The 26,281-nt window shown below is 36.3% G+C and overlaps 1 protein-coding gene across 1 annotated transcript in view; it reads left to right on the top strand.

The window, feature by feature from the left end:
- The window catches only part of NALCN (sodium leak channel, non-selective), a 264,944-nt gene that overhangs the window by 86,155 nt on the left and 152,508 nt on the right, over nucleotides 1-26,281 (top strand). Inside the window, 2 exon segments of the mRNA XM_059902583.1 lie at nucleotides 7,364-7,495; nucleotides 22,257-22,424. Of these exon segments, the coding sequence (XP_059758566.1) occupies nucleotides 7,364-7,495; nucleotides 22,257-22,424 (300 nt within the window).

Genomic DNA, 26,281 nt, shown 5'->3' with positions numbered 1-26,281 from the left:
TCACTCTGCTTTCTGAATCTTTGCAGTGTATTTCTAAATGTCCAGCAGACACGTTCCCAGGTGTTCTCATGAACACGTCACCCCTCCCCCACCCATCCCCACATAGACATCAGGCTTTTCCTGCATCTCCAGAAACCTGAACACCAACCTATAATGCACCCCTCTTGGTCCTCCCCAAATCTGATCGGTCTTCAATTCTGTCATTAATTCAGTCTTTTGAATTTCTCTGAATCATCCGCTCTACCCCATGCTAAGGTCCCTGCCCTCAAAATCAGATCAAAGCTTCCACAGTGCAGTGATCGCTGACTCCTTGATTGTATTTGGCCAGTTTCTCTCTGCTTCCAGCTGCTTCCACTATAGCTTTCACATGATAAGCGCTTAGCAAATATTTGGGGGGTTGTATGTGAATGTGCACACATGTGTGCTTTCATGTACAGAACTACACAACCTCCCACACAGCAGACACAAATTCTTACTCTCCCCTTAAGTGGATGCCAACGATCCCTTCCCAAAACACGCTAGTCTGAGACCATCTCAGCTGATCACGGCTGGGCTCACTTTTGATCTGAAGTCAGCCAGCATCATCAGCTAGCTCACCAGCCCTCATCTCTGCTTCCAGACATGGCTGACTGTTGGGATAGAGGGGATGACGGGACTGGTGGCCACCATGAAACAGACCAACCTGTAGTGTTAATGTGGTGGCTCAGGGCTCCAAGAGCTGCAAGAGGAAGTCACAACTCACAAGTATTTTCCAAGTGTCTACGTACATCACTTTTGGGATTGTCTCACTGACTGAAACAAATCACATGGCTAAGTTCAGAATGAGAGTGGGATGGGAGAGCACTGCCAAGGCTGTGGATGCAGAGGTGGGTTCAATTTCAGGCAATTTCAGGCTCTCCACACAGGCTAAAGGGAATTCAAACATCACTGGCTTAGTATTACAATCAGTCCTTGGCCGCATTTCTCTTCCACCAGGCATGTTTTTCTTCTTGTTAAAAACTAGTTCACATAGTGGAGTCAGGAGTTTTGAAAAATATTAACAGCAGTCATAGATATTTGTGGGCAATTTATGATTTAACATCTAGGCTTACTCCGACAGAGTGATATACTCACGGTAGCCAAGAGGCGAAAGTGTCTTACCAAGCCCCTCTTCCTTCTTCCTACAATTTGACTTCTGCGTGTGTGTGGGATTCTCTTCCCCAGCTTACTGTTCAGGAAAGAAGCAAACCAATCAGGGCATGACAGTGGGTGTAGTTTTCACTGGTACCATAGATGGTCAGTACCTTTGTGGGAAGTCACTTGTAGATTGCCCTCTGCCCTCTGGTTCTCCAAGGACATGCAGCAGGCAGAAAGGAAAAGCAGAGTTTTTAAGGATATCTAATGGTTCTGTTTTCGGTATTGCTATAAAGATATTTCCTGTTTAACAGAAATGCTTTATATTAGACAGAAGTATTTTGTGTATTGATAGTAGGAGTAACAAATATCCGGATGTCTTCTAAATAAGGGAAGGGAAATGGGAGATTTATTTTAGGTTTTGTGCCCTTGGTCTTTTACATTATGTTCTTGTTCTTACGCTCATGGCTCATATGCAAGACGGTTTCTGAAAATTTCATCTTGTAATTGCATTGTTCTCCAAATATGTTTATTTTGAAATCTAATTAAAACACAACTTTCTGTACATGGCTGATACAGTGTTCAGTGCATGAAATTTGTTTACCACAGTAGGGTATTTTATTCACTCAAGCAGCTATTTAGAGAAAGATTTGAGTTCTGGGCTGTACTGTTTATTATCCAAATTTATCCTTATTGTGGCCTCTTAAGCCACAATTTTGATTTGTTAGATGTTTGCGTGCAGAGTCTTCAGAATCTATAAGGCACTATTCTATAGGAAAAATTACTGAACAAATTAATAGGAAGAACTCCTGTGAAGTACTTAAGCATTCATACCACTAAAAATGAGACACCTTAAGACCTTTTTGAAAATCTATAAATTTTCCTGGTCCCTCTCAAGATCACTTGTATCTTCCACTTGATTTCTCCTCTTATACATTCGTACCTTCCCCATAAACAGCTGACTGTGTCTCTACCTTTAAATACCTTTTCAAATACAGCAATAATAATAAGAGTTTTGGAGTGTAAGATGCCTGCTATGGCATCTATACTATTTAGACTCTACCCTGTTTAGACTCTGTACTAAATAGTCTCATTTATATTCATGTTCCAGCCTAGAGATGTAGATGTTATTACACCCATTTCCCATATAAGAAAACTAAGTCACAGAGAAGTTACATCGGGTACAGAGTCAAGATTTGAACCCAGCTCAGGCTGCCTTCAAAATTGACATTCTTTTACACCACGGCAATCTTAGACCCTTCGGTGAAGAACAGGTCATCTTCAGCTTTCAAATATAGGGTTCCCAAACTTACACCCTCTGTTAAATCACAAACACTTGCCATGGGAGCTGCTTCTTCTTTAATATGTAGGCAGAGTCAGCTGCATTTTGACTGCCTGATAGGAGGCAGGAGAGCATTTGCTTTGGACTCAAAACAAATGAGACTACTTTCTAAGTCTGTGAACTTGGAAATCGATTCATCCTTCCCTGCTTCTCCATAGGTGAGGGGATAACAAATGCACCTTTTTCACAGGGTTGTTGAGGATTAAATGAAATTTTTACACCAGAATGTGATATGCTTGGAATGAGGCTTGGCACAAACCAAGCCCTCAAATATGAGCTCTTATTTTGATAATACATTTTGTGGACGTCGATTTGAATTGAGGGAGGATCCCTATCCAGGTTTGGCATAGACTTCTGTCTTTGAGAGCATTCCTTTCACAGTAGAACTCAGAACTAATGTGAAGAAAGGTGACCTTTCCTGTTCTTCTTTTTTTTTCGGTGGAACCCTTTGATCGGGTAGAATTTTGTAGCACTGGGCAGATGTCTGCGGTCCTGTTTCATAGGAGATGATTTGAGCGGGTGTATGTCAAAATCACCAACAGTGCTTGCTTTAGTTTCCTATTGCTACTGTGACAGATTTCCACAAACTCAGCGATTTCAAACAACACAAATTCATTATTTATGGTTCTACAGGTTAGAAGTCCAAAATGGGTTTTGCTGGGCTAAGATCAATGTATTCGTAAGGCTGTATTACTTCTGAAGATTTTAGGGAAGAAACTGTTGCCTTGCCTTTTCCAGATTCTAGAGGCCACCCACATTCCTAGACTTTATGAAAGAGTTTGTGCTGGTATCTTCATAATCCTCTCCAAATGGTTGAAAAACCAACACATACTTTTGTCTCATGAAGCCAAAGTGGTTTAATTGATTTTTGATCTTGGAGTTGAAGGAGGCAGGGGGAGGTGGGCATCCATTTTTGTGATGATGTATCTTGACATAGTGCCATATAATATGCCAGCCAGTATTTGTTATATGTTTTAGTCAGTGATTACAGGCTTTTAGAATCATAAAATTGTGAATGCGTAAAACATTTTATAGGTCACCCAGTTTAACCTGCTACTTAGGAGTTTCCTCTGCAACAGAGGTTCTCAGACTTTACTATCCACATTGATCAGGGCTGAAGATGCAGATTCTGATTCAGTGGGTCCCTGCATTTCTGACACACCCGCAGGAAGCTGCTGGTCCACAGACCACACTTTGAGTAGCAAGGCTTCTGAGCATTCCTGACGTTGCTGCCTTGGGGGTGACTCTGCTATAGTCTCTTCTTCGTATGTTGATAATTCCAGCGGTCACATACAGAAATCAGTAGGTCTTGGATCAAAGCCAAACTCAAAACACGTGCAAAATTTTTCTGATGGTTTAAAAATATAAATCAAAATGACATTGCAATTGAAGGGAATTTTTAAAAATCTAATGTGTATGCAGGATCTGAAGAGTCTTATATTAAATATATCTATAAATATATAGATAGATACACATATATAAAAATATATATCCACACATACATATATACATACATATATGTATGTGTATGTTTATCTATATAGCCTACATCCATATTAAATCATACAATTGTGAAAATCTCAAGTTATATAATATTTTGTGGCACTTACAACTTTAACATTTTCCTTTACATTAATTTTTACAACAAAATGAAAAATCGCGGGGTGTAAATTTGGACTGTCCTATAGATGTAAGCGTGACTCTAAGTGTAATGTTGCCAGCCGTTCTACATTAAGGAAGCCTGTAGCCAAGTTCAAACGTTGGTTGAATTGGATTGAGTTGAAGTGGTCTATGTAGCTAGCTCTACGTTTAAAGCTAAAGTTACTGGTTTTATTATTTAAATTTGGCTACTGCACATACTGATTACCTTAATTCTTATTTAATATTTGGAAGTTATTACTTTGGAGAAAGTCAGCCGAGCAATGGTGGTTATAGCATATCAAAATCCATTGTAAGTGATTATTTTAATGACTCTGTACCAACAGGGATACGTAGACATTCAGACAAAAAACAACCTAATTATAATGACAGCACCAAAGTGAAGCTGTGACAGTCACAAAACCAATTTAAAAGTTTTTTGACAGCCATGGCTAAAAGCTTTGTTTGGACCTTTCAGTAATAACAGTTTACTTAAGACATAAATCCACAGCTAAGGAAAATAGAAAGTTGTGGCTTTTCTGTCATGCAGATGAAGTGGAAATCAGTTGAAATGTTTTTAATAGAACATTATATTGAAAAGAGCATAGAAAAGGAATAATAGTTATGGAATTTAACTCTCACAATGCAAGAAAGACTAAATAAAAATTCTAATGAGGATAGAAACTTGGCCACTGATTTGCTTATCTACTTTATGAAGGTCAGTAGTTCCTGCAAGCAAATTGATGTGCATTTAAATATGTTGATTGACAGTTCTGGAACTTGATTTTGTATTGCCCATAAAATAAAGTCAAGGGCAAATAAATGGATGTAAGAATGCATCAGTAGCCATGGTGACACACAACCTTACTAAATATCTGCTTTTCCAATGGCTCTGACATCTCTCACATTATTAGACTTTATTACTTTTATTTATCTCACTTGGTTCTGGACTCAAATATACAACATAATTAATTCTTTGACCTGGTGCAGTTTATTTCTCATTCCTGAACAGAAAAATACCTCATTCACAGAATTGCATTTTTTTTACTGCAAATCTTAATAGAACATTTATAATGTGCAAGTGCTGATGTAAGAGCTTACAGATATTTACTTGTTTATGATAACAACTTTTAGAGTAGCCAGTATTGTCTCCATTTTACTGATGGGAAAACTGAGGCACAGAGAGGTTTAAGCATCTTGCTCAGGGCCAGAGTTCGTATGTGGTAGAGTTTCAGCTCCATGCACTTTGGCTCAGAGCCCGTGCTGTTGCTGACTGCAGGGTCATGAAGCCATATGGATGTGCACATGTGGATGCAGAGAGCCAGTGGTGGGTCCAGAGGCATCCTTTGCCTCTTTTTCTGTTCTTAGGTCCTGCTTTAGTTATGTTCTTTCAATTGCAAAGACCGAAGGAGTGTCAGGTCGAGATCAAATGGCGTCCGTAGGTGTCTGTAAGTACTAAGAACAGACGAGACCCTGCTACATGGTGGCACCAGCCCCTGGGCAGTTGGCGCCAAGGGATGTGATTCAGTGGTTTGTTATGTGGTCAGCCTCTCTCTCCTCCTTCTTCTGCCCAGGGCCTTCAGCTTCTACTCTGTCCTTTTATATACTTCCTACCCCACAGTGGGCAGGGGCTCCCAGAATGGACTTAAACAGACATGGGTACAGAGCCTGGCTCTGCTGTATACTTGCTGTGTGGCCTTGGACAAATGACTTAATCTTTCTGAACTCACTGGAAGAAGTGAGTAATATATCCCACTGTGTATATGGTGGAGATGAAAAGAGATGAAATAAATAACATACTTATAGTATTCAATACATGGCAGCTATTATAATAATAGTCATTTTTTTGGAATGCCTAATTATTTCACCTCAGTGTAGGCAGCAGACTTGGACCAGACTTGGGTCCAAATTGTGGTTCCATCTTCAACATGTGTGTGACAGAGAGAAAGTTATTTAACTTCCCTGAGCCTCAGTTTCCTTCTCTATAAAGTTAGAGTAACTTCCTAGGGCCGTTATGACATTAAATGTGTTAATTTATGTAAAGCACCTACAACAGCTCCAGGCACATAATAATTATAAATATAGACATTAGCTATTATTAGTTGTAGTGTAATTTTCAATAACATATTTATGCAAAGGGTACAAAGTTCCAATATATAAGATAAATAAATTCTGAAGATCTACTATACAGCATAAGTGCCTGTAGTTAGCAATACTCTATTGTGTATTTAAAATTTGCTAAGAGGATAGATCTTATGTTGTGTTCTCACCACTAATAATTATAATAATGGAGTTGAAAGGAAGCTTTGGGAGGTGACAGATATGTATATGGCCTTGATGATGGTGATGCTTTCATGGGTGTATTTTTACCCCCAAGCTCATTGAGTTGTATACATTCAATATGTACCACTTTTTTTAATGTCAACCATACCTCAATAAAGTGGTTTAAAACATAGAGAGTAAATTATTAAAAATAGTAATTTAAAGAAATAAATAATTTACTGAGGCAATAAATTTAAAAATAAATAGATCTTAGGTTTCTCCCACTTTTCTGGTTTTATGTTTATCTCTAAAATGCTTTCCTCAGCAGTAGCTCTTTCTCTTAACAGAATAAAGCAATACTTGTTATGTGGTATCAGCTTTCCAAAAATAATTTCTGCATAGAGTCAGTAGTAAGGATAAAAGCTTCCTAACTAATCAGTGAAAATTAAGATATAGGCTATATACAAGTTCAATGAAATGTATTTTCGGCTTTTAACCAAAAGTCTCTGAAACTCTCTCCCCAGTTATTTTTTAGCTGCCTGCACAAAAATGATTCCTTTGCTCACAATATTTAGTGACATTCATCAAGTTATCTTAGAAGGACTGTTCTGGACATGTGGTTGCCAAGGGGCAGGGGGTGGAGGAGGGATGGATTGGTAGTTTGGGATTAGCAGATGCAAACTATTATATAGAATGGATAAACAACAGGTCCTACTGTATAGCACAGGGAACTATATTCAATATCCTGTGATAAGCCATAATGGAAAAGAATCTGAAAAGGAATGTATCAATATATGTATGTATAACTGAATCAGTTTGCTGTACAGCAGAAATTAACACAACACTGTAAATCAATTATACTTCAATAAAATAATTTTTTTTAAAAAAAAGGACTGTTCTACACAGCAGCATGTCACAAAGATGTTGCAGACCAAGGCCTAAGCACATAGTTATGTTGAATCATGGGTTTGTTTCTTTGTTAAGAGTTCACCTGTTTTGCCTCCTCAGCAAATGATGCGGTCATCCGTCTTCCACATGTTCATCCTGAGCATGGTGACCGTGGACGTGATAGTGGCTGCCAGCAACTATCACAAAGGAGAAACCTTCAGAAGGCAATACGACGAGTTCTATCTTGCGGAGGTAAGCAGCTCACGGGGTGCAGATCACTTTTCAAGGTAGGCGAAAACCTCGGCTAGTCATAGCACCTTTTTTAAATGTGAAAATCAATTGCAGTTTGTTAATTACTTGACTTTGACCAAAGCTGATTCATTGTCCGCTTCGGAGGTGTTTCCCTTGGTCACCGTGTTGCCTGATTTGTTTCCTGTCACCCTGGGCCTGAGTGATCTTTCCTACAGTGTGTCACATTGCCACGGTAACCTTGCCCTGGGTGTTACTCTGGCCATCTTGCTGTTTTCCTATCAACCTCTCATTTTCTCTGCTTTGTCATGTTGTGTTAGTCTGTTTCCTCCTAAGTGTAAGCAAGCAGAGATTCAGAATATTATAAATGAGCAAGTTAGCTCAACAGTACCAAGGAGGGGGCTGGAGAGAAACTGAAAGATTTCTGTTCTAAAAATCTGAGGTGTTGCAACCTGCACTAAAGATGTCCAGTCAGGAACAGGTAGGTTTAGTGATTAAATCAGCATCATCCAGCACCCCGCATCCCATACCAGAGTTTTGTAATAGACTTCTTATTGCTGGGGTAACTTTGTTAATATTTGATTCTTAAATATTTTTTAATGATTTCCAGAGACCACTACTTTTTTTCATTGTAAAAAATCATTTCTAAAATATATCTTAGAATTCAGTGGTTATGTATTTATGTAAAAATTGATTGACAGACAGCTCTTTTGAAACCCATTCATCATATAAGTGAGGAATGCATATCCAGCTGTGCTACACTTCAAGAAATCCAATATGTGAAAAAGACAACTTAAAAAGCAGAAACATCGCAATGTGATTATTTTTATTACAAAACCACTTTGCATATACAAAATCAATTTGCCTTATAGTTGAGTTCTCTTATATATGCAGAATTCTCCCAGTGCATTTAAAAATGGATTTGGTTAATAAAAAGTCAATCCACCAACACATCAACTTTTCAGAAAAAGAATTGATAGTATACAGCCATTGAATATAAACATCTATGTGGGTATCAAGAACCTTTTAAGGAGTCACTTATGAATTCCCCTCTTGTGGAGGTTTGTTTCCTGTAAGAAAATATCATTAGTATTAGACTTTCACTGTAGTAGAGTCTCTGTGATGTGACACTGCCTGATAGCTGTGTCGTATATGGAGCTTACAGTTTAGCAAAAATATAGACAGTGAACAATAACAACTTTTTATGCTGTGGAGAACAAATGACAGGGGCTCATGAAGAAATTATGTCCAGCCCAACACCTGAAAAATGGGTATAATTTTGCTGCAAATCCAGCACAGAAAGCATGGCTTGTCATTGAAAGCAGAGGGAAACATGGACCAAGAGTCATCCTTGCAGGTGAATTTCTAACACAGGGATGGGACTTTAAGGAATCCCAATCAAGTAATTTCCGTCTGTCCTGTGAAGTAGGAAGCAAGGTCTCCATCCAACCTGATGATGAGACGGTAAAGTGGGAAGCTGGTGGAGAAGAGAGATAGGACACGGGTAATGTGGAGAATGCAAAAAAGCTAATGAATGATACATCGAATGCAGCACTGAAGACTGAGACTACAAATTTATAGTGATGCCAATTGAGACAGGCCTGTGACTTTCTTTGGCCTTTCATAAAGGGGAGAAGAAAGGCAACATTCGGATTGGTCCAACTTTAGAGCTTTTTCAGTCTAGTGGAGCTGAGAGACAAGGGATCAGGGAACATGGGTGGTTGGCAAAGGAGTTGAAATGATGACCCTGTGGTCTAGGTTGGATATGAAAAGAGGGAAAATAAGAGGAGAATGAAAGAGTAAAAATGAAGGATCAAGGGTCTCCAATGGTCAATGAACAGGTATAGTTAAAGGGATGGAGTAAGAGAGCTAGAAGGTAAGGTTGTGATCAGAGAGCGGGGTGCAGGATTTATATTTCAGAATAATTCTGGGTAACTAAATACAAAATCTAGGGTGTTCTATGGATGTGGGTGGCTCAAATGTAATGATGGAGTCAAGGCAAAAATGGCAGGGAACTATCGGGGTATGGTGTTGGCTAAATCTTCACAGTGACACACGTCATTGGGCGTGAGGCCAGTTCTTCTGGAAAGGAGTGTAAGTGGCATGGGAGAGTGACTGACAGAGAAATGAATAGAGATCAATAGAGGGCCCTCTATCGAGGGCATGGGGAGAGTGTGGGAGAGGGTGTTTTCACCTGACGGAGTACATCTCAAAGGGGTGTGGAGGAGTCATGGATGGGGCGTCTCTTCCTCCTCCACACATTGTCCTCCATGGGCCACACGGGGCATTGGAGCATGAGTATCCTTTTCTGGACAGGGCAGTGGGGGGAGTCATGCATTTGGGACAGGACCGGTAGAGGCAAGGATGGAAGAAGCGGACTCTGTGCTCAGAGATCGAGAGTGAAGAAGAAATTGTTTAACAGGGAACGAGAAACCCAAAGGTTAGTTAAAGGCTCTGGGTGGAATGAGGAGGGAAGGTAGGTGAGGTGGAAGAATTACACAATAGTATTAGAACCAGAGGCAAAAAGGCTGATGACAGAAATGCCTAGAATAAAAACAGAAATGGCTACACGTGATTGACCTTATGCCTGTCTCACTGGAAGGAGTAAATTATATTTGCTTCTGAGGGAGCCCTGGATACTTAGAGATTCCATTAACATTTCCTTTGTAGCCCAGTGTGCATACTCAGTTGTACTAAATCAATCCTATACAGTAAATACATAAGCCATTCTGGGAACAGAAGAACAGAACAGAATCCTCCGGTAAATTTTACCTAATTTTTTCATAAACAAAATTGATCTCTTTCCTAATGTGTTTATGTGTGTTAGCTGATTTATGATCACACTGTAAGAAATTCCAACAAAATTTCAAATATTTTAATATTGTAGAGTTCACTGATACTATTTAAGTGTATAGGTAGCGTCCAGTGGTAGTTGAAAAATCCTTGTCATTGTTCTTTTTTGTATATAATGCTATTTTTTAATTTAAAAAATCAGAAAGAGGGACTTCCCTGGCTGTCCAGTGGTTAAGACTTCGCCTTCCAATGCAGGGGGTGCGGGTTTGATCCCTGGTCAGGGAGCTAAGGTCCCATATGCCTTACAGCAAAAAAACCAAAACATAAAACAAAAGCAATATTGTAACAAATTCAATAAAGACTTTAAAAATGGTCCACACACACACAAAATCTTTTAAAAAAAGATTATTAAAAAAAAAAATCAGAAAGAGAGGATTGTATAGTAAAATCTGGCACATATGTTTCTATTAATTGTTGCCCACTTCCCAAACCCCTGAAAGTAAATTTGATTTTCATAAACAACGTAGTAGAGCTTTAGTTCACTTAAAAAATGTATAGGCATCACTTTATTCTTGAACTACTGAAACATTCAGAATTTGTTCCGCATCTATTTATCGATTTGGGGTGTCTGAGTTTCCCAAAGCATGTTTGGTCTTTATTCAAATCACATTATCTCTTTTCTTTGTATCAGAAACTTGCACATGGTTTGTTTTAAATGAGTTTGGATAAGTCATTTTAATCACACTTAATTTTTTATAAAATACTCTCTTTTAAAAAAATTGGTAAAGATGGTTTGGGCTTAAGCCAGGAGTCAACAGATTTTTTCTTGAAGAGCCAGATAGTAAACATTTCAGGCTTTTCAGGCCATGTGCCCTCTGTTTCAACTACTCAACTCTACTGCTGTTGTGCAAAAAGTGAATGTGGCCTCGGAAGGGTTGTGTCCCAGTGAAATTTTATTTATGAAAATAAGCATTGAGCTCGATCTTGGTTTAAGCTGTAGAAACACAGAGCATGCCAACTAACATCCGCATGGGTTAAATTCAAATATAGTAAGACTAACAACATAATAGCTACCATTTTTTTAGAGCTTCCATTATGTTGCCAAGTGCTTTAAAGGAATTCATTATCTCATTTAATCCTCAAAATGGCTATAATAACAGCAATTCAAGTTTATGGACTATAATGACATAGTATTTAAGGTAATAGCATTATGTAATATTTTGAAAAGTTTACCTTTAAAATAGATCACAAGAGGCCATGAGCTTTCAGAGAAGTAATTTCTTGAGTTCCCACATATTCCAGAATAAATTATTTTGAAAATCCAAAATAAACCACTCTACCCAATAGGAGTCAACTTGCAGTCTAAAAAACATCCTTTAAGCATAAATTAACCTGCTTAGCTTCTGCTGTGAAGCTGGGGACTTGTTTAGTTACTTTGGACTAACTAACCTAAATTTAGAATTAGTTGAGAAACAGGGAAAACTTTTCTTTGTTTTCTAGGCTCTACATAAACACAAAGAGGTAAAGTTTTACTTTCTTTTGTAAGAGTTTCATTTTTCATTTTGATCTAAGATAATTCATTGTCATTAATATACATAAAATCACATGTTATAATGAACATAATTATATTTTACAATGTATAGTCTCATTTTCTTAATAAAGAATAAAACTTGAACAATACTCTCCTATTATTATATAAAAAATATAAATATATCTGTATATCCACTAGATTTTTAACAGAAGTTTATCAGCACAGCCTTATGCACAGAAGATTCACAATTTTAACAAAATTCCTCTTTTAAGAAACTCATAAATTGGTGGGAGAGAGAGGGGAACAGTGAAGTTATAACAGCATATCCCTGTTGCATTTCTGGTCGAGAGAGAGGTTTACCTCATTTAGAACTCCAGGGTGTCTCTTTGGTTTCCTCTTTTTCTATGATTGTTCTGTGTTTTGAAGCAGAAGGGCTTTCATAAGCATAGAATCATTTTGCCGTCCTACAGGAAGTTATCTTTTCTAGCAAAGTGATTTCTGTGTTCCTCTGAAGACATTTGGCTTTATGATATTTGTTAAAATGAAATTAAGTGAAAGAGCCATTTATTTTAATTCCAACAAAATCTGACAACTGTATTTCATCTCAATCACAAGAAATGACTGAATTATGAAAGTAACTCATCCTGCTCCACCAGCAGTCTTTCATATTGTCATTAAGTTTAATTTCATTTTCTGGGAAACTTTAATTAAATAAGTATCTTTTGGCTGTAGCTTTTTCATGTGTTTCTATAGGATTTGGGCAGTATCTTGCTGGGTGAAAAAATAACACAATAATGACATTCTCGATTATTCAATGATCCATCTCCAAAGTTTGCTCTTTAACTGTCTAGAATATTGAAGTTACACTACAGACTAAGAGCAGGTGATTTACAGACACCTCTGGAATGATGCAGGTCATCATTTATTTGGGTGTTATTTAACCTGAATTTCATTTAGGAGAATAGTGTTACCTGAATTGCATTTGTCCTGTTATCTTTTTCTGTGATAAATATGCATTCATTTTCTCATGAATATCCATTATGTTTCTCTGAAATTATGAAATAGAGTCTGCAACACAAATCTTGGATAATATATTTCAAATATCTTTGCACATATGGGCAGTATCTCTACTATTTTATCTTCTCAGACCTGCATAGTACAATCAGCTCATTTATAATTTGTCACCTATAAATATTCATACATTATTCATTGAATTAAAAGGGCAGAACAATTTCCATTGTTCCATTTATATTAAGCGTGTCATTTTATGTTCAGTTATTTTTCTCCTGAGCTTCAGAAATTTGGCAATCTCTTGTTGTCTTACCTGCTAGCCTCACAAATCCAGTTACAAGTTCTTTTGGAAAACAAGCATTTTAAACTAATTTCTTGCAATTTTCATTCTAAAAAAAAAAAATCTTTTCACAAGTTATGTGCTGTCATCCTAAGAACAGATATAATAATGTTTCTTAGGACAATAACTCCTTTAAATTTGTTAATTTAATTTATTTAATTTTAATTAAACCTGCATTCACTTATTGATAATTTTCTTGAGGACAAGAGGGCTTGTTATAGTAGATATTAAATGACATATGTATTATTATAAGATGAAAATTTGGAAAATAAATAATAAAATGTGGTGTTTAAAGAACTCATACAACCTGCATTCCTGAAAATAACTAATTAAACTCTGCTGTCGTGACATCAAACCTGATTTATCTGTACAGCATGAATTCTCAACGGGAGGTGAAAACACCTCTAAGGGGATGCAAATTATTCTTGGGGAGGCAAAAAAATCTTATTCTTGCCATATATAAAGAAGAGATTGATATGTTTATATTTATAAAATAACTGTGCTAATAAAATTCCATATGGTGTAGTGATTAGAAACTAAATATCTAAACAGACTCCTTGGCCGGGGAGGTGGTTAAAAATAAAAAAAAGATTGCAAAACACTGACTTAGGAAAATTGTAAGAAGAAAGAAATATTTTGGTTTTTTTTCATGTATTGTTTTCAATTTTTTTCAAGTAATGTGACAAAAATATTTATGAAAAGTTTATTATCCTCTTACAAATCTTGCCTTCACTCTTAAAAAGACAAGTTTCAACTTTAAGCACCCACCGATGGTGTAATGTACTCTGAGGGTTTGAGACAGAGGAAAGGTCCCACTGTGACCTTTTCGATGTGGGGACTGAAGAGTTAGGGGCCAAGGTCATGGGTGCTCGCAGGCTAGGAATGACGAGGCTGTACTGCTGACTGGTAAGGACCTAGAGGTGGTCCTGCTGAGTGAAGTACGTCAGACAGAGAAAGGCAAATATCATATGACATTGCTTATATGTGGAATCTAAAAAAATGGTACAAAGGAACTTACTTACAAAACAGAAATAGAGTCACAGATATAGAAAACAAACTTATGGTTGCCAAGGGGGAAGGGGGGGGAGGGATAAATTGGGAGATTGGGATTGACATATACACACTACTATATATAAAATAGGTAACTAATAAGAACCCACTGTATAGCACAGGGAACTCTATTCAATACTCTGTAATGACCTATATGGGGAAAGAATCGAAAAAAGAGTAGATATACGTATATGTATAGCAGATTCACTTTGCCATACAGCAGAAACTAACACAACAAATCAACTCTACTCCAATAAAAATTAAAAAAAAAAAAAAAAAAAAAAGAAGGATTTGCAGATAACCTCTAGATTGGACGCATTCTTAGGGGATGCTTCTGGGGGGCCCTTCCGGGCAACTGGGTTCTGCAGGCAGCCCGCTAGCCTCCTTTCTGTACGGCCGACAGCAGGACCGTTGCAAGTTCCACACTGTCCAGCAGCTGTCAAGGTTGAGTTCATTGAGGCAGGCTGGAGCCACCCATTGAAAAGAGGTTACTAAAGAAACCTCCTCACTGCTTCTACCCTGATTCCTCCCAACTGCTGTCTTCTGCTGAATGGAAATCCTACGCTAAACCCTCTAACCTACACTAAAATAACTGACAACTTAACTTTGCTAAATCCCTTCTGTAATTCCTGACACAGTTCTCCCCTACGCCAGAATAACCCATAATTACAAGTAAGTTAGACATATTTTTATGCATAATAGTTTTCCATGAAATTTCAGCACTTTGGGATTCATACCGGTTTTCAGAGGATGGGAACGTTAGCTTGTGAACAATTAACAAACTATGTTAGAAAAAAGGTATTTGCTCCCAGGAGAATTGGAATCAGGAATTCTAGTAGGCAAATCAGTGGGAATATGGGTATTTATACATAATCACATAATAGTTTGCTAAATCCTTTTTAGTGCCTTTTAATGTCTTTGAAAAGCATATAAGTTTTCCCACCAGGCAAATAATAATGCAAATGGTTCCAGTTGCCTATTTTATTATAAATTATGATCATTTAAACAGGTCACTCCTTCTGTCTTTTGATAACAAATGCAAAGTTAGTAAAGTGATTAATTGTATTTATATGTAATTAGACAATCTATTTGGATATATTTCAGTCATTTATTGGTAGTTCCCTGCTTTAAAAAAAAAAAAAAAAAGCCTACTTTGATATGGATTACATTCCTTCCTTTGGAGTGAAAGTCTAAAAACACAGGTGAGGGAGGTGTGGAGACGTGGGTAGTGGCCGCACCACACCAGGCTGCAGGGGAACCTTCAGGATGGGCGCATCTGAGTTTCAGCTTCTCCTGAACTCTGCCAAGGTGCCTGGGCGAGGGGACAGGTGCTGGACTTCCTCATCGTGCTGCGGGCCCTCGAGTGAGAAGCCGGGGTTAGAGAGGAACTGTCTCTTGTTACGACTTGCAGGGATCTGGGTCCTCTGGTCGCCTCAGGCTGACCCTGCAAAGGAGTTGCATCTGCCCACTGGTTGCTTGTGGTCCCGGGAGGTCTAACAGAATCCTGTTGATCTCAGTGATCCAGGAAGGGAAGCTCCCCAGAAACTGAATTTCTCCCAGGAAGGAAGTTAGGAATGGATTCCACCAGCCTGGGAAGAATCCTGACACGAAGCGGCTTCCTCCTGCTGCCCAGCAAAGCGGCTGTGGGGTTTTAAGTCTTTTACCACAAAAAAACATGATGCCTCATACCATCCCTTGTTTACCACTGCTCAAGAGAGAATTTTTAAAAAAAATTTTTATTGGGGTATAGTTGATTTACAATGTTGTGTTAGTTTCTGCTATACAGCAAAGTGAATCAGTTATGCGTATACATACATCCACTCTTTTTTAGATTCTTTTCCCACATAGGCCATTACAGAGTACTGAGTAGAGTTCCCTGTGCTATACAGTACGTCCCTATTAGTTACCTATTTTATATATAGTACTGTGTATGTGTCAATCCCAATCTTCCAGTTTATCCCTCTACCCCCCTTACCCCCTGGTAACCATAAGTTTATTTTCTACATCTGTAACTCTGTTTCTGTTTTATAGATAAGTTCATTTGTAGCCTTTTTTTAGATTCCACGTATAAGCAGTATTGTATATTTGTCTTTCTCTGTCTGACTCAAGAGACTGTTAAAGACAAACAAACAAACAAAAAGCATATAGCCATGAGCAAGCAAAGAAAAATATTCTTACACAAAGGGATTCAGAAACTGAGGATGGAACTGGGAAATCCAAGATGAACATCTAATACAGGAGTTTCCCAGTAGAGTAGAATTGACGGGAGAGAGAGTAGGGTTTTTTTTTCCCCAATGTCTCAAAGATAGTTAATTAGGGCAAAAAACAAACCTTCTGAACTTTGACTAACATTTTCAAAAAGTGAGCTGAAAAGGGCAGGGTCGTTGATGAGAGCTAATTATTAATATAGGAGAGCAAGTGGAAAAAATAAAAAAACGGTAGAAAACATGAGGGAAAAACAAGAGACTAGCCACTCAGATGTGAATAATAGGAGCCCCTGAAGGACAAAGGGAACAGAAAGAAGAGTAATAATAAATGAGAGAAGAAAATTTTCCTAAACTGAGGTAAAGCATAAATCTGTAGATTGAAAGAGCTCACCAAGTCTCAGAGAGGATAAATGAAAAAAAGGTACATTCCTAGGCATATCCTGGTGACCTTCCTTGGTTGCAAGCATAAAGAAAAAACTTTTTTAAACCTCCGAATGGGCTTAAATAACCTGCAAAATCAAGATAAATATATTGTGCTTTGGATGACTCATCCTCAATATTGGAAAGTAAAGGCAGTGAACCAACATATATATTGACCACTGAGAGAAAAGAACTGCAACTCAAGACTGTATGCAGCCAAAATATTCATGTCAGTGTTAAAAATGCACTTTAGATAGAAAAGGATTGAGACAGTATACAACCCTTGATGTTTATTTGAGGAAACTAACCCAAAGTATGCTAAGCCTAAGACAAATTCTTCAGAGTCCACAGGACTAGATAGATAAGATGAAAAGGAAATAAAATAGTGGGTATTGAATCTAAATGGAAGATGGTAATTAAAATGTCAAGTAAGGGTCCTTGAAAAAAAATAAATAATTACAATTCAAAAAGCTAGAATTGGGACTTCCCTGGCTGTCCAATGGTTAAGACTCTGCGCTTCCACTGCAGGGGGCACAGGTTCAATCCCTGGTCATTGAACTAAGATCTTGTATGCTGTGCGGCACGGCCCAAAAAAAAAAAAAATTGATGGTTGATCTCAGAAAAAGCAGAATTTAGGAAGAGGGGTGATATCACTGGGAGTGTGGGTGAGAGAAGGATACTATGAAGTTTGTAGGTTGGCAGGTGTGTGAGGGAAGAGTGAGCAAGTACATTTGTGCGGGAGAGGAGTTTACAATTACTCAGTTTGGATGCAATAATAAAAAAGTATAGGTTGATGTAGGACAGTTGGGAATTAAACTGGGAGATTAGAAAAGCAGAGTCCAACTAAACAAGGGGGAGAAAAGACATTAACAACAATTTGACCAAGCCAGAAAAGACAAGAAAAGGCTAGAAGATGAATATCAATGACATACAATAAACTAGAAACATAAGACCAGGTATAACTTTGGCACACTACATGTGAGAGGGTTGAATTTTCCTATCAAAAATCATAGAAAATATGCCTTTAAAGGAGAAATGGCTGATTAAATGTTGGGGCAGAGAAGGTCCAAGATTTTTTAAAAATCATAGAAAATATGATTATGTTTAAACACAAAATCAAATAGTATCTTGATTCTAGGAGATGCATACAAAGTGGCCCCAGAAAGGGGCTGAAAATCATCTATGAAAAAACTAAAAGTGACATCTAAAATATTAAAACATTTTAAATGCTTAGCAGACCGTGCAAAAAAAATTAAGGAATATTCTCGAGGCCAAAAATTGTGCTGATGTGAATGAAGAACAGCTAGTGGGCTCTAAGGCCAGTGGCTGCCCTGAGGGTATTTGCATATGCTTGTCACCTAGAACTTGCCATTTTAAGAGCTGTATCCTGGACAGACAGAGGGGCTGTTCAAGGTGAAGAGTCAACACAGAGACACCCCCATGTAACATCAGGACACATGAGGTCTGTACCTCAATGAGAGAAGGAAAATGTCCATCCCTCAGAAGCAAATAGTGGGGAAACCTTCAGTCTTGACCTTGACTCCAAAAGAGTAGAGAAAGAGTACGCTTTGTGAAAATGTGTCAGCACAAGCCTGCCCGCGTGGGATTGGAGTTCAAAATCACATTACTTTCAGGTCTGAGAAATGTCAGCCAAGAAATTGACTTAAAGGGGTACCAAATTTGTAAGACACCTCATGCCCTCTGCTGAACCAGTTCTTTCTGAAAAAAAAAAAAAAAGTACTCTAAATACAGGTCTTGAAAATCTAGAGGAAATTAATGATTTCCTGGCAAAGTACAAACTACCAAGTTGATGGACGAGGTAAAAAAGCTGATCAGAAGAATATTGGAAAGCTTTGATCTACCATTACAAAAAAGATTGGGCCCATGTGGTTTTTCTGCTGGATTTTGATCTACTTTCAAAGATGAGATAATTCTTATTTTATTTAAGAAATTACAGATTGTACAAAAGGTGGAAAACTCCTTAATAAGTTTGATAAAGCTACCACAGGCTTAACCTAAACCTTATAATTATAGTATAAGTAAAATTATAGACCAATTTTATTTATGACAGTAGCTGCAAAAATTATAAATAAAATATTATCCAATAAAATCAGCATAAGCTTCTAGGGTTTATTCTAGGAATATACAAATCAAGGACTCCTGTGATATATTTCATTGCCTCAATGAATTAAAGGCTAAAGCCCTCTAAGTAAAATAAAAGAGAAAGAAAGTCCTTAAACATGGTAGAAATTATTACCCTAAGCTCACTGCAACCATTATATATGAATACTGAGAAACTTTCATTGAAAATAAGGAGCATATTATGGACTCCTGTTATTACCACCGCATTACTTAGTATATATTACTATTTGGCTATACCATTATAGCTAGTGAATTAATACAGTTAACTCCAAAATAAATCTTGAAAAACATCATATCTTCATTGGCACGTGAAATATATATATGTTTATAAACCCCAAGAGATTTTAAAAATGTTAGAATTAATAGAAGAATTTAGTAAGGCGAGTTGAGAAATATCAATATAAATAAATCAGTAGCTTTTCTTTCCACTGGAAATAACTAGGTAGAAATGGTAAAAAAAAAATAAAAATAAAAAAGGTAAAAAAATTCATTTTCATTAGTGACTAGAATATTAAATGCATAGAAATAAATTTCAAAATCAAACAATAACATATCTTTATGGGGAAAATTTTATTAAAGAATATGGGCCAAATAAATAGAAAACATAGTGTGTTTCTAGATAAGAAGACTAGTTATTAATCCTTCTAAAGCTTTATATGTACAAGGTAAAGAAAAAAGTTATAAAGATGGACACATGTGACCATATCAAAATTAAAGTGCTTATAGAACTAATTCCACTAGAGTTAAAAATCTAACTATTGACTAGGGAAAAAATATTTCAGTTTATATAGCAGACAGACAAAGATGAATGTCCTTAATATCAACAACTCCAAAAACTGATAAGAAAGAAACAACACCACTATAGAAAATTGGCAAGGTTATGAACAGAAAATTGTTTTAAAAAAAATAATCTAAGTCATCAATACACATCTGGACAGCTAAGCAAAAGTTTTATTAAGTTTGATTACATCAGGTGATGGTACAGATTTAGGACAAGAAACACTTTCCTACCTTGCTGAAAGGCAAATGACAATGTAACATTTTGAAAGTAATCTCTTAATGCTTTCTAAAATTTAAAGTGGGCAAACATGCCCTTTGCCCCAGAGATGCCAGGTTTGAGACTCTACTTACAGATAGGAAAGCCCAGTAAAAACTGATATTGCATGAGGATGGTCAGTACGGTCTGTTTTTGAAGTAGCAAAATGCTTAACCATTTTTCCTGGTGATTCCTTATCCAAGAAGTACCGCGCTTTAACGAATCAGTAGGGAAAATGTTGAATTAAATAAACATTGAATACCATGCAAAATTATGCAGCTGATAAAAAGAATAAGTAGAACTTATATCTCTTAACCTGAAGGCATGTCCATGATTGTTAGTGAGAAGCTGCAGAATGACACATAAAATGTAAGCCCATTGTGTGATTATGTATGTTTGGATGAGGAGGGAATATAAAACATGGTTACCATGAATCACCTGGGAAAGGTGGGCAGGAATTTTATTAATACTTTATGTATTTAGGATTATTTCACAGTTAAAATGTATTACTCTGTTACACTTTTTTTTTATTGAAGTATAGTTAATTTACAATGTGTTAGTCTCAGGTGTACAACAAAGTGATTCAGTCGAATACATATATATACACATATATATGTGTGTGTGTGTATATATATGTGTGTATATATATATATATATATTCTTTTTCAGATTCTTTTCCATTATAGGCTATTACAAGATATTGAGTCTAGTTCCCTGTGCTATAGAGTAGGTCCTTGTTGTTTATCTATTTTATACATAGTAGTGTGTATATGTTACTCCCAAACTCTTAATTTATCTCCCCCACCCTCACTATCCCCTTTGGTAACCATAAGTTTCTTTTCTGTGTCTGTTACATTTTTTAAAAGGGACATGTCAATTTAAATTAAGAAGCAAGGTGGGTCTAGAGAACTAATGCTAATTTCCTCCTCACACCTAAATTAACCATCTGCAATCCCTTTAATGTTCCAGTCCTAAAAATGTTATTATTAAAACTCCACTTTCCTCACATTTTCCAAATGTGTGTGGAAGAAAATCCCTTCCATGTTGGCCTAGAAAAAGAGAAGCAAGCTATCCTTTATTCCTATCTTCCAGCAAATCATTTGGTATCGTCTGACAGGGATGTGTTATGACTAGCTGTGCTCTTTAATTAGAAGTTAATCTTATGTCACTGACATGTACACACTACTGTATATAAACTAGATAACTAATAAGGACCTGCTGTAGAGCACAGGGAACTCTACTCAGTACTCTGTAATCACTTATATGGGAAAAGAATCTAAAAAACAGTGGTTGTGTGTATAACGGATTCACTTTGCTGCACACCTGAAACTAACACAACATTGTAAATCAACTATCCAATAAAAATTTTTAAAAGTTAATATTATATTGCCATTTTAATTCCAGTTGTAAACTTCTTTATAAAATGAGTGCTCTTATCCATAGGACAAGTAAACGAAAAATAGTATGCTATGTTTGTATATGTACTTTATAATATTGTTATTTGCAATAGCAAATTCCTAGAATTAATGTGATAGATTAAGAGATTGAACAAATTCATTAACACAGTAATGTGGATTGTTAATTTATAAAGTTAATAATGTAGACATATTAACATATTAATTTATGTGTGCATATGCACACACACATAAACTCCTTGTTATATTGGGTTGGCCAAAAAGTTCGTTTGGGTTTTTCCCTAAGATGTGATGGAAAAACCCGAACGAACTTTTTGGCCAACCCAATAAAATCCAAAATTCTCTGCTGTTTATGTGGCCCAAGATATAAATGATATATAAACTTATAAATTGTAGTTTAATTACACTTAGTAATATGTAAGTGTAATTATATTATACCATGTGCATTGTAGAAACTTTTTTTAGAAAATACAAATTATAGAAAAATGCAGCCTTTCTGTATATAGTACTGTAATTCTATAAATGGCGATGACTTTTAATTAATATCAAATGATGAATAATGAGGAAATAATACCACTCACAACCATTTAACATTTTAACATATTTTTCTCTGATTGCTTAAGATATATTTGGTCTGTGATGTTCTAGTTGGTGTGTTTCAAAACCGTATTTTTAACAATATTGTTCTAGATTTTTATATGATATGGCTCCTCATTTTATATGATAGTGGCTAAAATTCATGCACTAACAAACATATGAAATATTTTGAAATAAATTATAGTTTTAGATTACAGTTTCACTGTCCCTTTGTTCCTCTAGGTGGCTTTTACGGTACTTTTTGATTTGGAAGCGCTTCTGAAGATATGGTGTTTGGGATTTACTGGATATATTAGCTCATCTCTCCACAAATTCGAACTGCTGCTCGTAATCGGAACCACTCTTCATGTATATCCAGATCTTTATCATTCTCAATTCACATACTTTCAGGTAATACGAATAATGCCTATTGATCTTTAGAATTTTTTTCTTTCCAGGGAAAATACCAACAACTGTAGTAAATACAAACTTCAAATAGGCCCTATGACATTTTAAATACCAAAAATAGTGCATTCATTTCATTGTTTTAAAAACTCTGAAAATTCAGAGTAATAAATGGAGATGTTTTACATACAGTTCATAAACAGCACAGTGTGTAGAAGTACATATTTTATATATATACATGGATATTATGCATCTGTGCATACATGTAAAATTTTCAACTACATCAGATGTTGACACACACTTTAAAGAGCAGGAAATATGAATTTAATTCCAAGTGTAGTTCTCCCTTCTCAATAAGTCTAAATATGTTTGCTCAACACTAACTTACAGTTGAAATAATAAGAAATAAAACTTACCTTTACAGATTGTAATTAGTCATACTTCATTATTTATGAATTCCTATTATTTTCTTTGTGATGATTAAATAACAATACCTATAATTTTTTACTTTGTTTATAATAACTGGATATCTGTTTTTATAAATGTGATATATTCAATCACATTACTTTATAATTATTCAGTAAACAAAAGTAATTATTACTTATGTTCTTTGTAATTGTTGAATAATAGCAATGTGCTGAGCGTTCTTTTAACAACTTGGTCAAAATATAATATATGTATATGGGATATCTTAATTTTTAAAATCTCAAGTATAGTCATTTTTCTGACTCGAAATTGGTCATTTGTATAATTTATCATGTAAATATCAGAAGTTGCATTGTTTTCTTCATAGATATTTTAAAATAGTTGGAGAATAAAATGGCAGTAGAATTTTTAAAGAAACAAGATTCTAACTCCTTAGATGAAAGAAAATGCATTCCAACTTCACTGAACTTACTTATTGATGATACCAAAGCCATCATTTTCAGAGCAGTATTAACTTCAAGTGCCCGATCGTGACCTGAAACTCAGCACTCCTGACGCCTGGGAGAAAGGACATGAAAATACAATTCACAAAAATGAAAAACATACCCCACAAACACACATGAAAAGCTGAGCCTCTCGTAATCACAGCCAAGCACACTGAACTCACAGAGGGTATCATGGTTCAAGCTTTCAGTACTGTCAACATCTTTGAACAAAAATCCCTTGCCACTGGTTGGGTTATATCCTCAGCCTTAGTTATCATAGGTGAGATGCCTGGGGCAAGAGACATACACATGTTTGAAACTCTTGATACAAAATATGCTTTCCAAACATTTGTTTCATTATATGCTCTTGGGCACTGCTGTCTAGATTCACAAGATCAACATGAGCATTTAGTACCTACATTAGAGAATCATTGTACATAATTACAGAAAATATGCCTCATAGTCAAAACTACAACATATCTTTTTTCCAAACCTATTACATTAAGAAAGACATCAAAGCCTATTTCAGCAAGGGTACCGTATAAGATATATTCAGGGCTTTAAAATTCTTATCATTTCTCATAGATAATTTTTCAGTGAAAAGTTACAAATAGGTCAGAATTTTGCACACAAAGATATTCATTCTAGAATTGTTTATGAGAGAAAAAAATGGGAACTGTTTAAGTGGTAAGCATATGAGGAATAGCTTAGTAACTCATATGCAAATTTGACCATAAAAATAATTATGATGAATTTGTAGTAACTTAGAGATATGATTGTTCTATTTAAATGCAAAACAGTATAAAATTATAGAACAAGTATAGCTACATATCCATGCTATATATAACATATATAGCTCTATATATGTATGTAAAATACCTATAAATGAAAAAATGACTGGAGAGAAATAAACCAAATTATTACAAATGATTAAAAGTCACCACCTCTGGGTTGTTTTTTTTTCGGCTGCGTGGCTTATGGGGTTTTTAGTTCCCTAACCAGGGATCGAATTGGGACCCTCAGCAGTGAGAGCACGGAGTCCTAACCACTAGGTTTTTTCTTCTACTCTGTTTTTCACAAAATATCTAAAATCAGTGTGCATGGCTCCAATCGTTTTATATAGAGACATATAGCTATAAATACAGTCACAATACAAGGTCAGTGAAGTTTGCAATTTTAATGTCTGTATAATTTGTAATAGTTTATGTTAATAGTTGAGTGATTTTCCTTTGTATCTCTCTATACATGGCCAAGTTTATATTTGTCTAATGAGATAAACACTGTCTCAGTTATTTTGTGCCTAAAAGCTAAATCTCTCAAGAAACTTAGATGTCACAAGGATTTTTGCAAATTCACATCTGGAGAACCCACTGTACTGAACAGATTGGCTCTTTATGGGCTGACTTTGATCTCCCCTGTTGGTCCTCACGCTTGCTTCTCATTTCACTTGACTTTCCTTCATTGTGCTGGCAGCAGTTCTTCCTGTAGTGAATGTCACATTTTTCATATCTAAATGAAGTCAACAATTTAGTACAAAATGTCTCCCTTTATATCAGTTATCTCTGAGAATTGGGTGTTATCCATCTCTTTATTCAGATGAGATTTCCTGAGCACCTACTATGTGCCAGGGACTCTTCCAGATCCTGAGGGCAGAGAAGTGAACAAGGCAGAGAAGATGCCCACCTTGGGAAGCTTGCATTCTAGAGGGCAAACAGTTCATACACAAGTACACACAAGTACACAAGTACGAGTGCATGAAAGGAATGCGAGTACAGGAAATGCCGTCCAGGAGAAACAAGCTGAGTGAAAAGGATAGAAGTTGTGCGGTGAGGGTGCTATTTTAGATAAGTTTGTTCAGGGAAGCCCTCTTTGAAGAGGGGGCATTTGGGCAGAGAAGGAGCGAACCTTGAGAAGGTCTGGGTAGACACATTCCAGGTAGAGAGAACTACATGGCACCTGTCCTAAGGAGAACACATGCTTGATGGAGTGAACATAGGGCATAGTACAGGGAGTAATAAAGTCTTCACAAAATGCTCTGGTTCTGACATAGCAGGGTGATGACACCAGTTGGTATTTATTGTGCACCTACTATGTGCCAGGCACTCTGCCAAGTGCATGGCTTCATTTGTTTCTCGTTAGAGAATAAACTGTTTTGATAGAATGTAAACTGTGATCCCTAGAGACTGAATAACTCACCCAAGACCACATAACTAGCAAATGGTGGAAACTCATTCCCAAGAAGTTTAATCTTATATTCATATTCTTAACCACACAATTGCTACAGTATCTCACTATTAATCAGCAGAGTGACCTTTAGCAACAGGCTTAGAAATGTGACCAGGAAAATGTGCTTTGGAAGCAACCACAAAATGTCCTGCAGTGCTTATCTTTGAATGTATGGTTTACTTTGTTTCGTATCTGTAGGAACACAGAATCAAAAGGCTTTATTGGGTAGACAGAGCGAAAAGCATACTTATCCCCAAATAAATGAAAAGGCATAATTAGAGTCACCGATAAGGATTTTGCCTTTCCATGGATGCAGGCCTACCCCTTTGAAAATGCTGATCAAATCACCAATGTGGGAATTGTGTTAAGTTATGTTTCTTCCAGCTAATGAAATATTAATTTATCAAAATTGCACAGATGTGCATAGACTGTTTTTATTAGAATTTGGGACAGGATTCAAGATTACTTAGGCAATCTTTTAAATATGATTTTAATGCAAGTGGAGAAAACACAAGGTACTGAAATTTGAGCAATAAACCAGTTGAATTGTTCCTGTAAACTTTCCTGGACTCAGCTGTTTAACGATTAGATACTGAATCATTTATGTCTAAGAATAAATAAAAGTGTAAAATCTTTTCATATTATTATTCTGGATGTTACTATTTTAATAGTTCTTATGATAAAGCTGTTTGCTTGTTATTTGGGAAGATGACCCAAGTGTAATAT

The sequence above is a fragment of the Balaenoptera ricei genome, chromosome 18, assembly GCF_028023285.1.
Source record: "Balaenoptera ricei isolate mBalRic1 chromosome 18, mBalRic1.hap2, whole genome shotgun sequence".
Classification (NCBI taxonomy): Eukaryota; Metazoa; Chordata; class Mammalia; order Artiodactyla; family Balaenopteridae; genus Balaenoptera; species Balaenoptera ricei.
The sequence above is the reverse complement of the archived record's forward strand: the minus strand, read 5'-3'. Positions and strand labels throughout refer to the sequence as shown.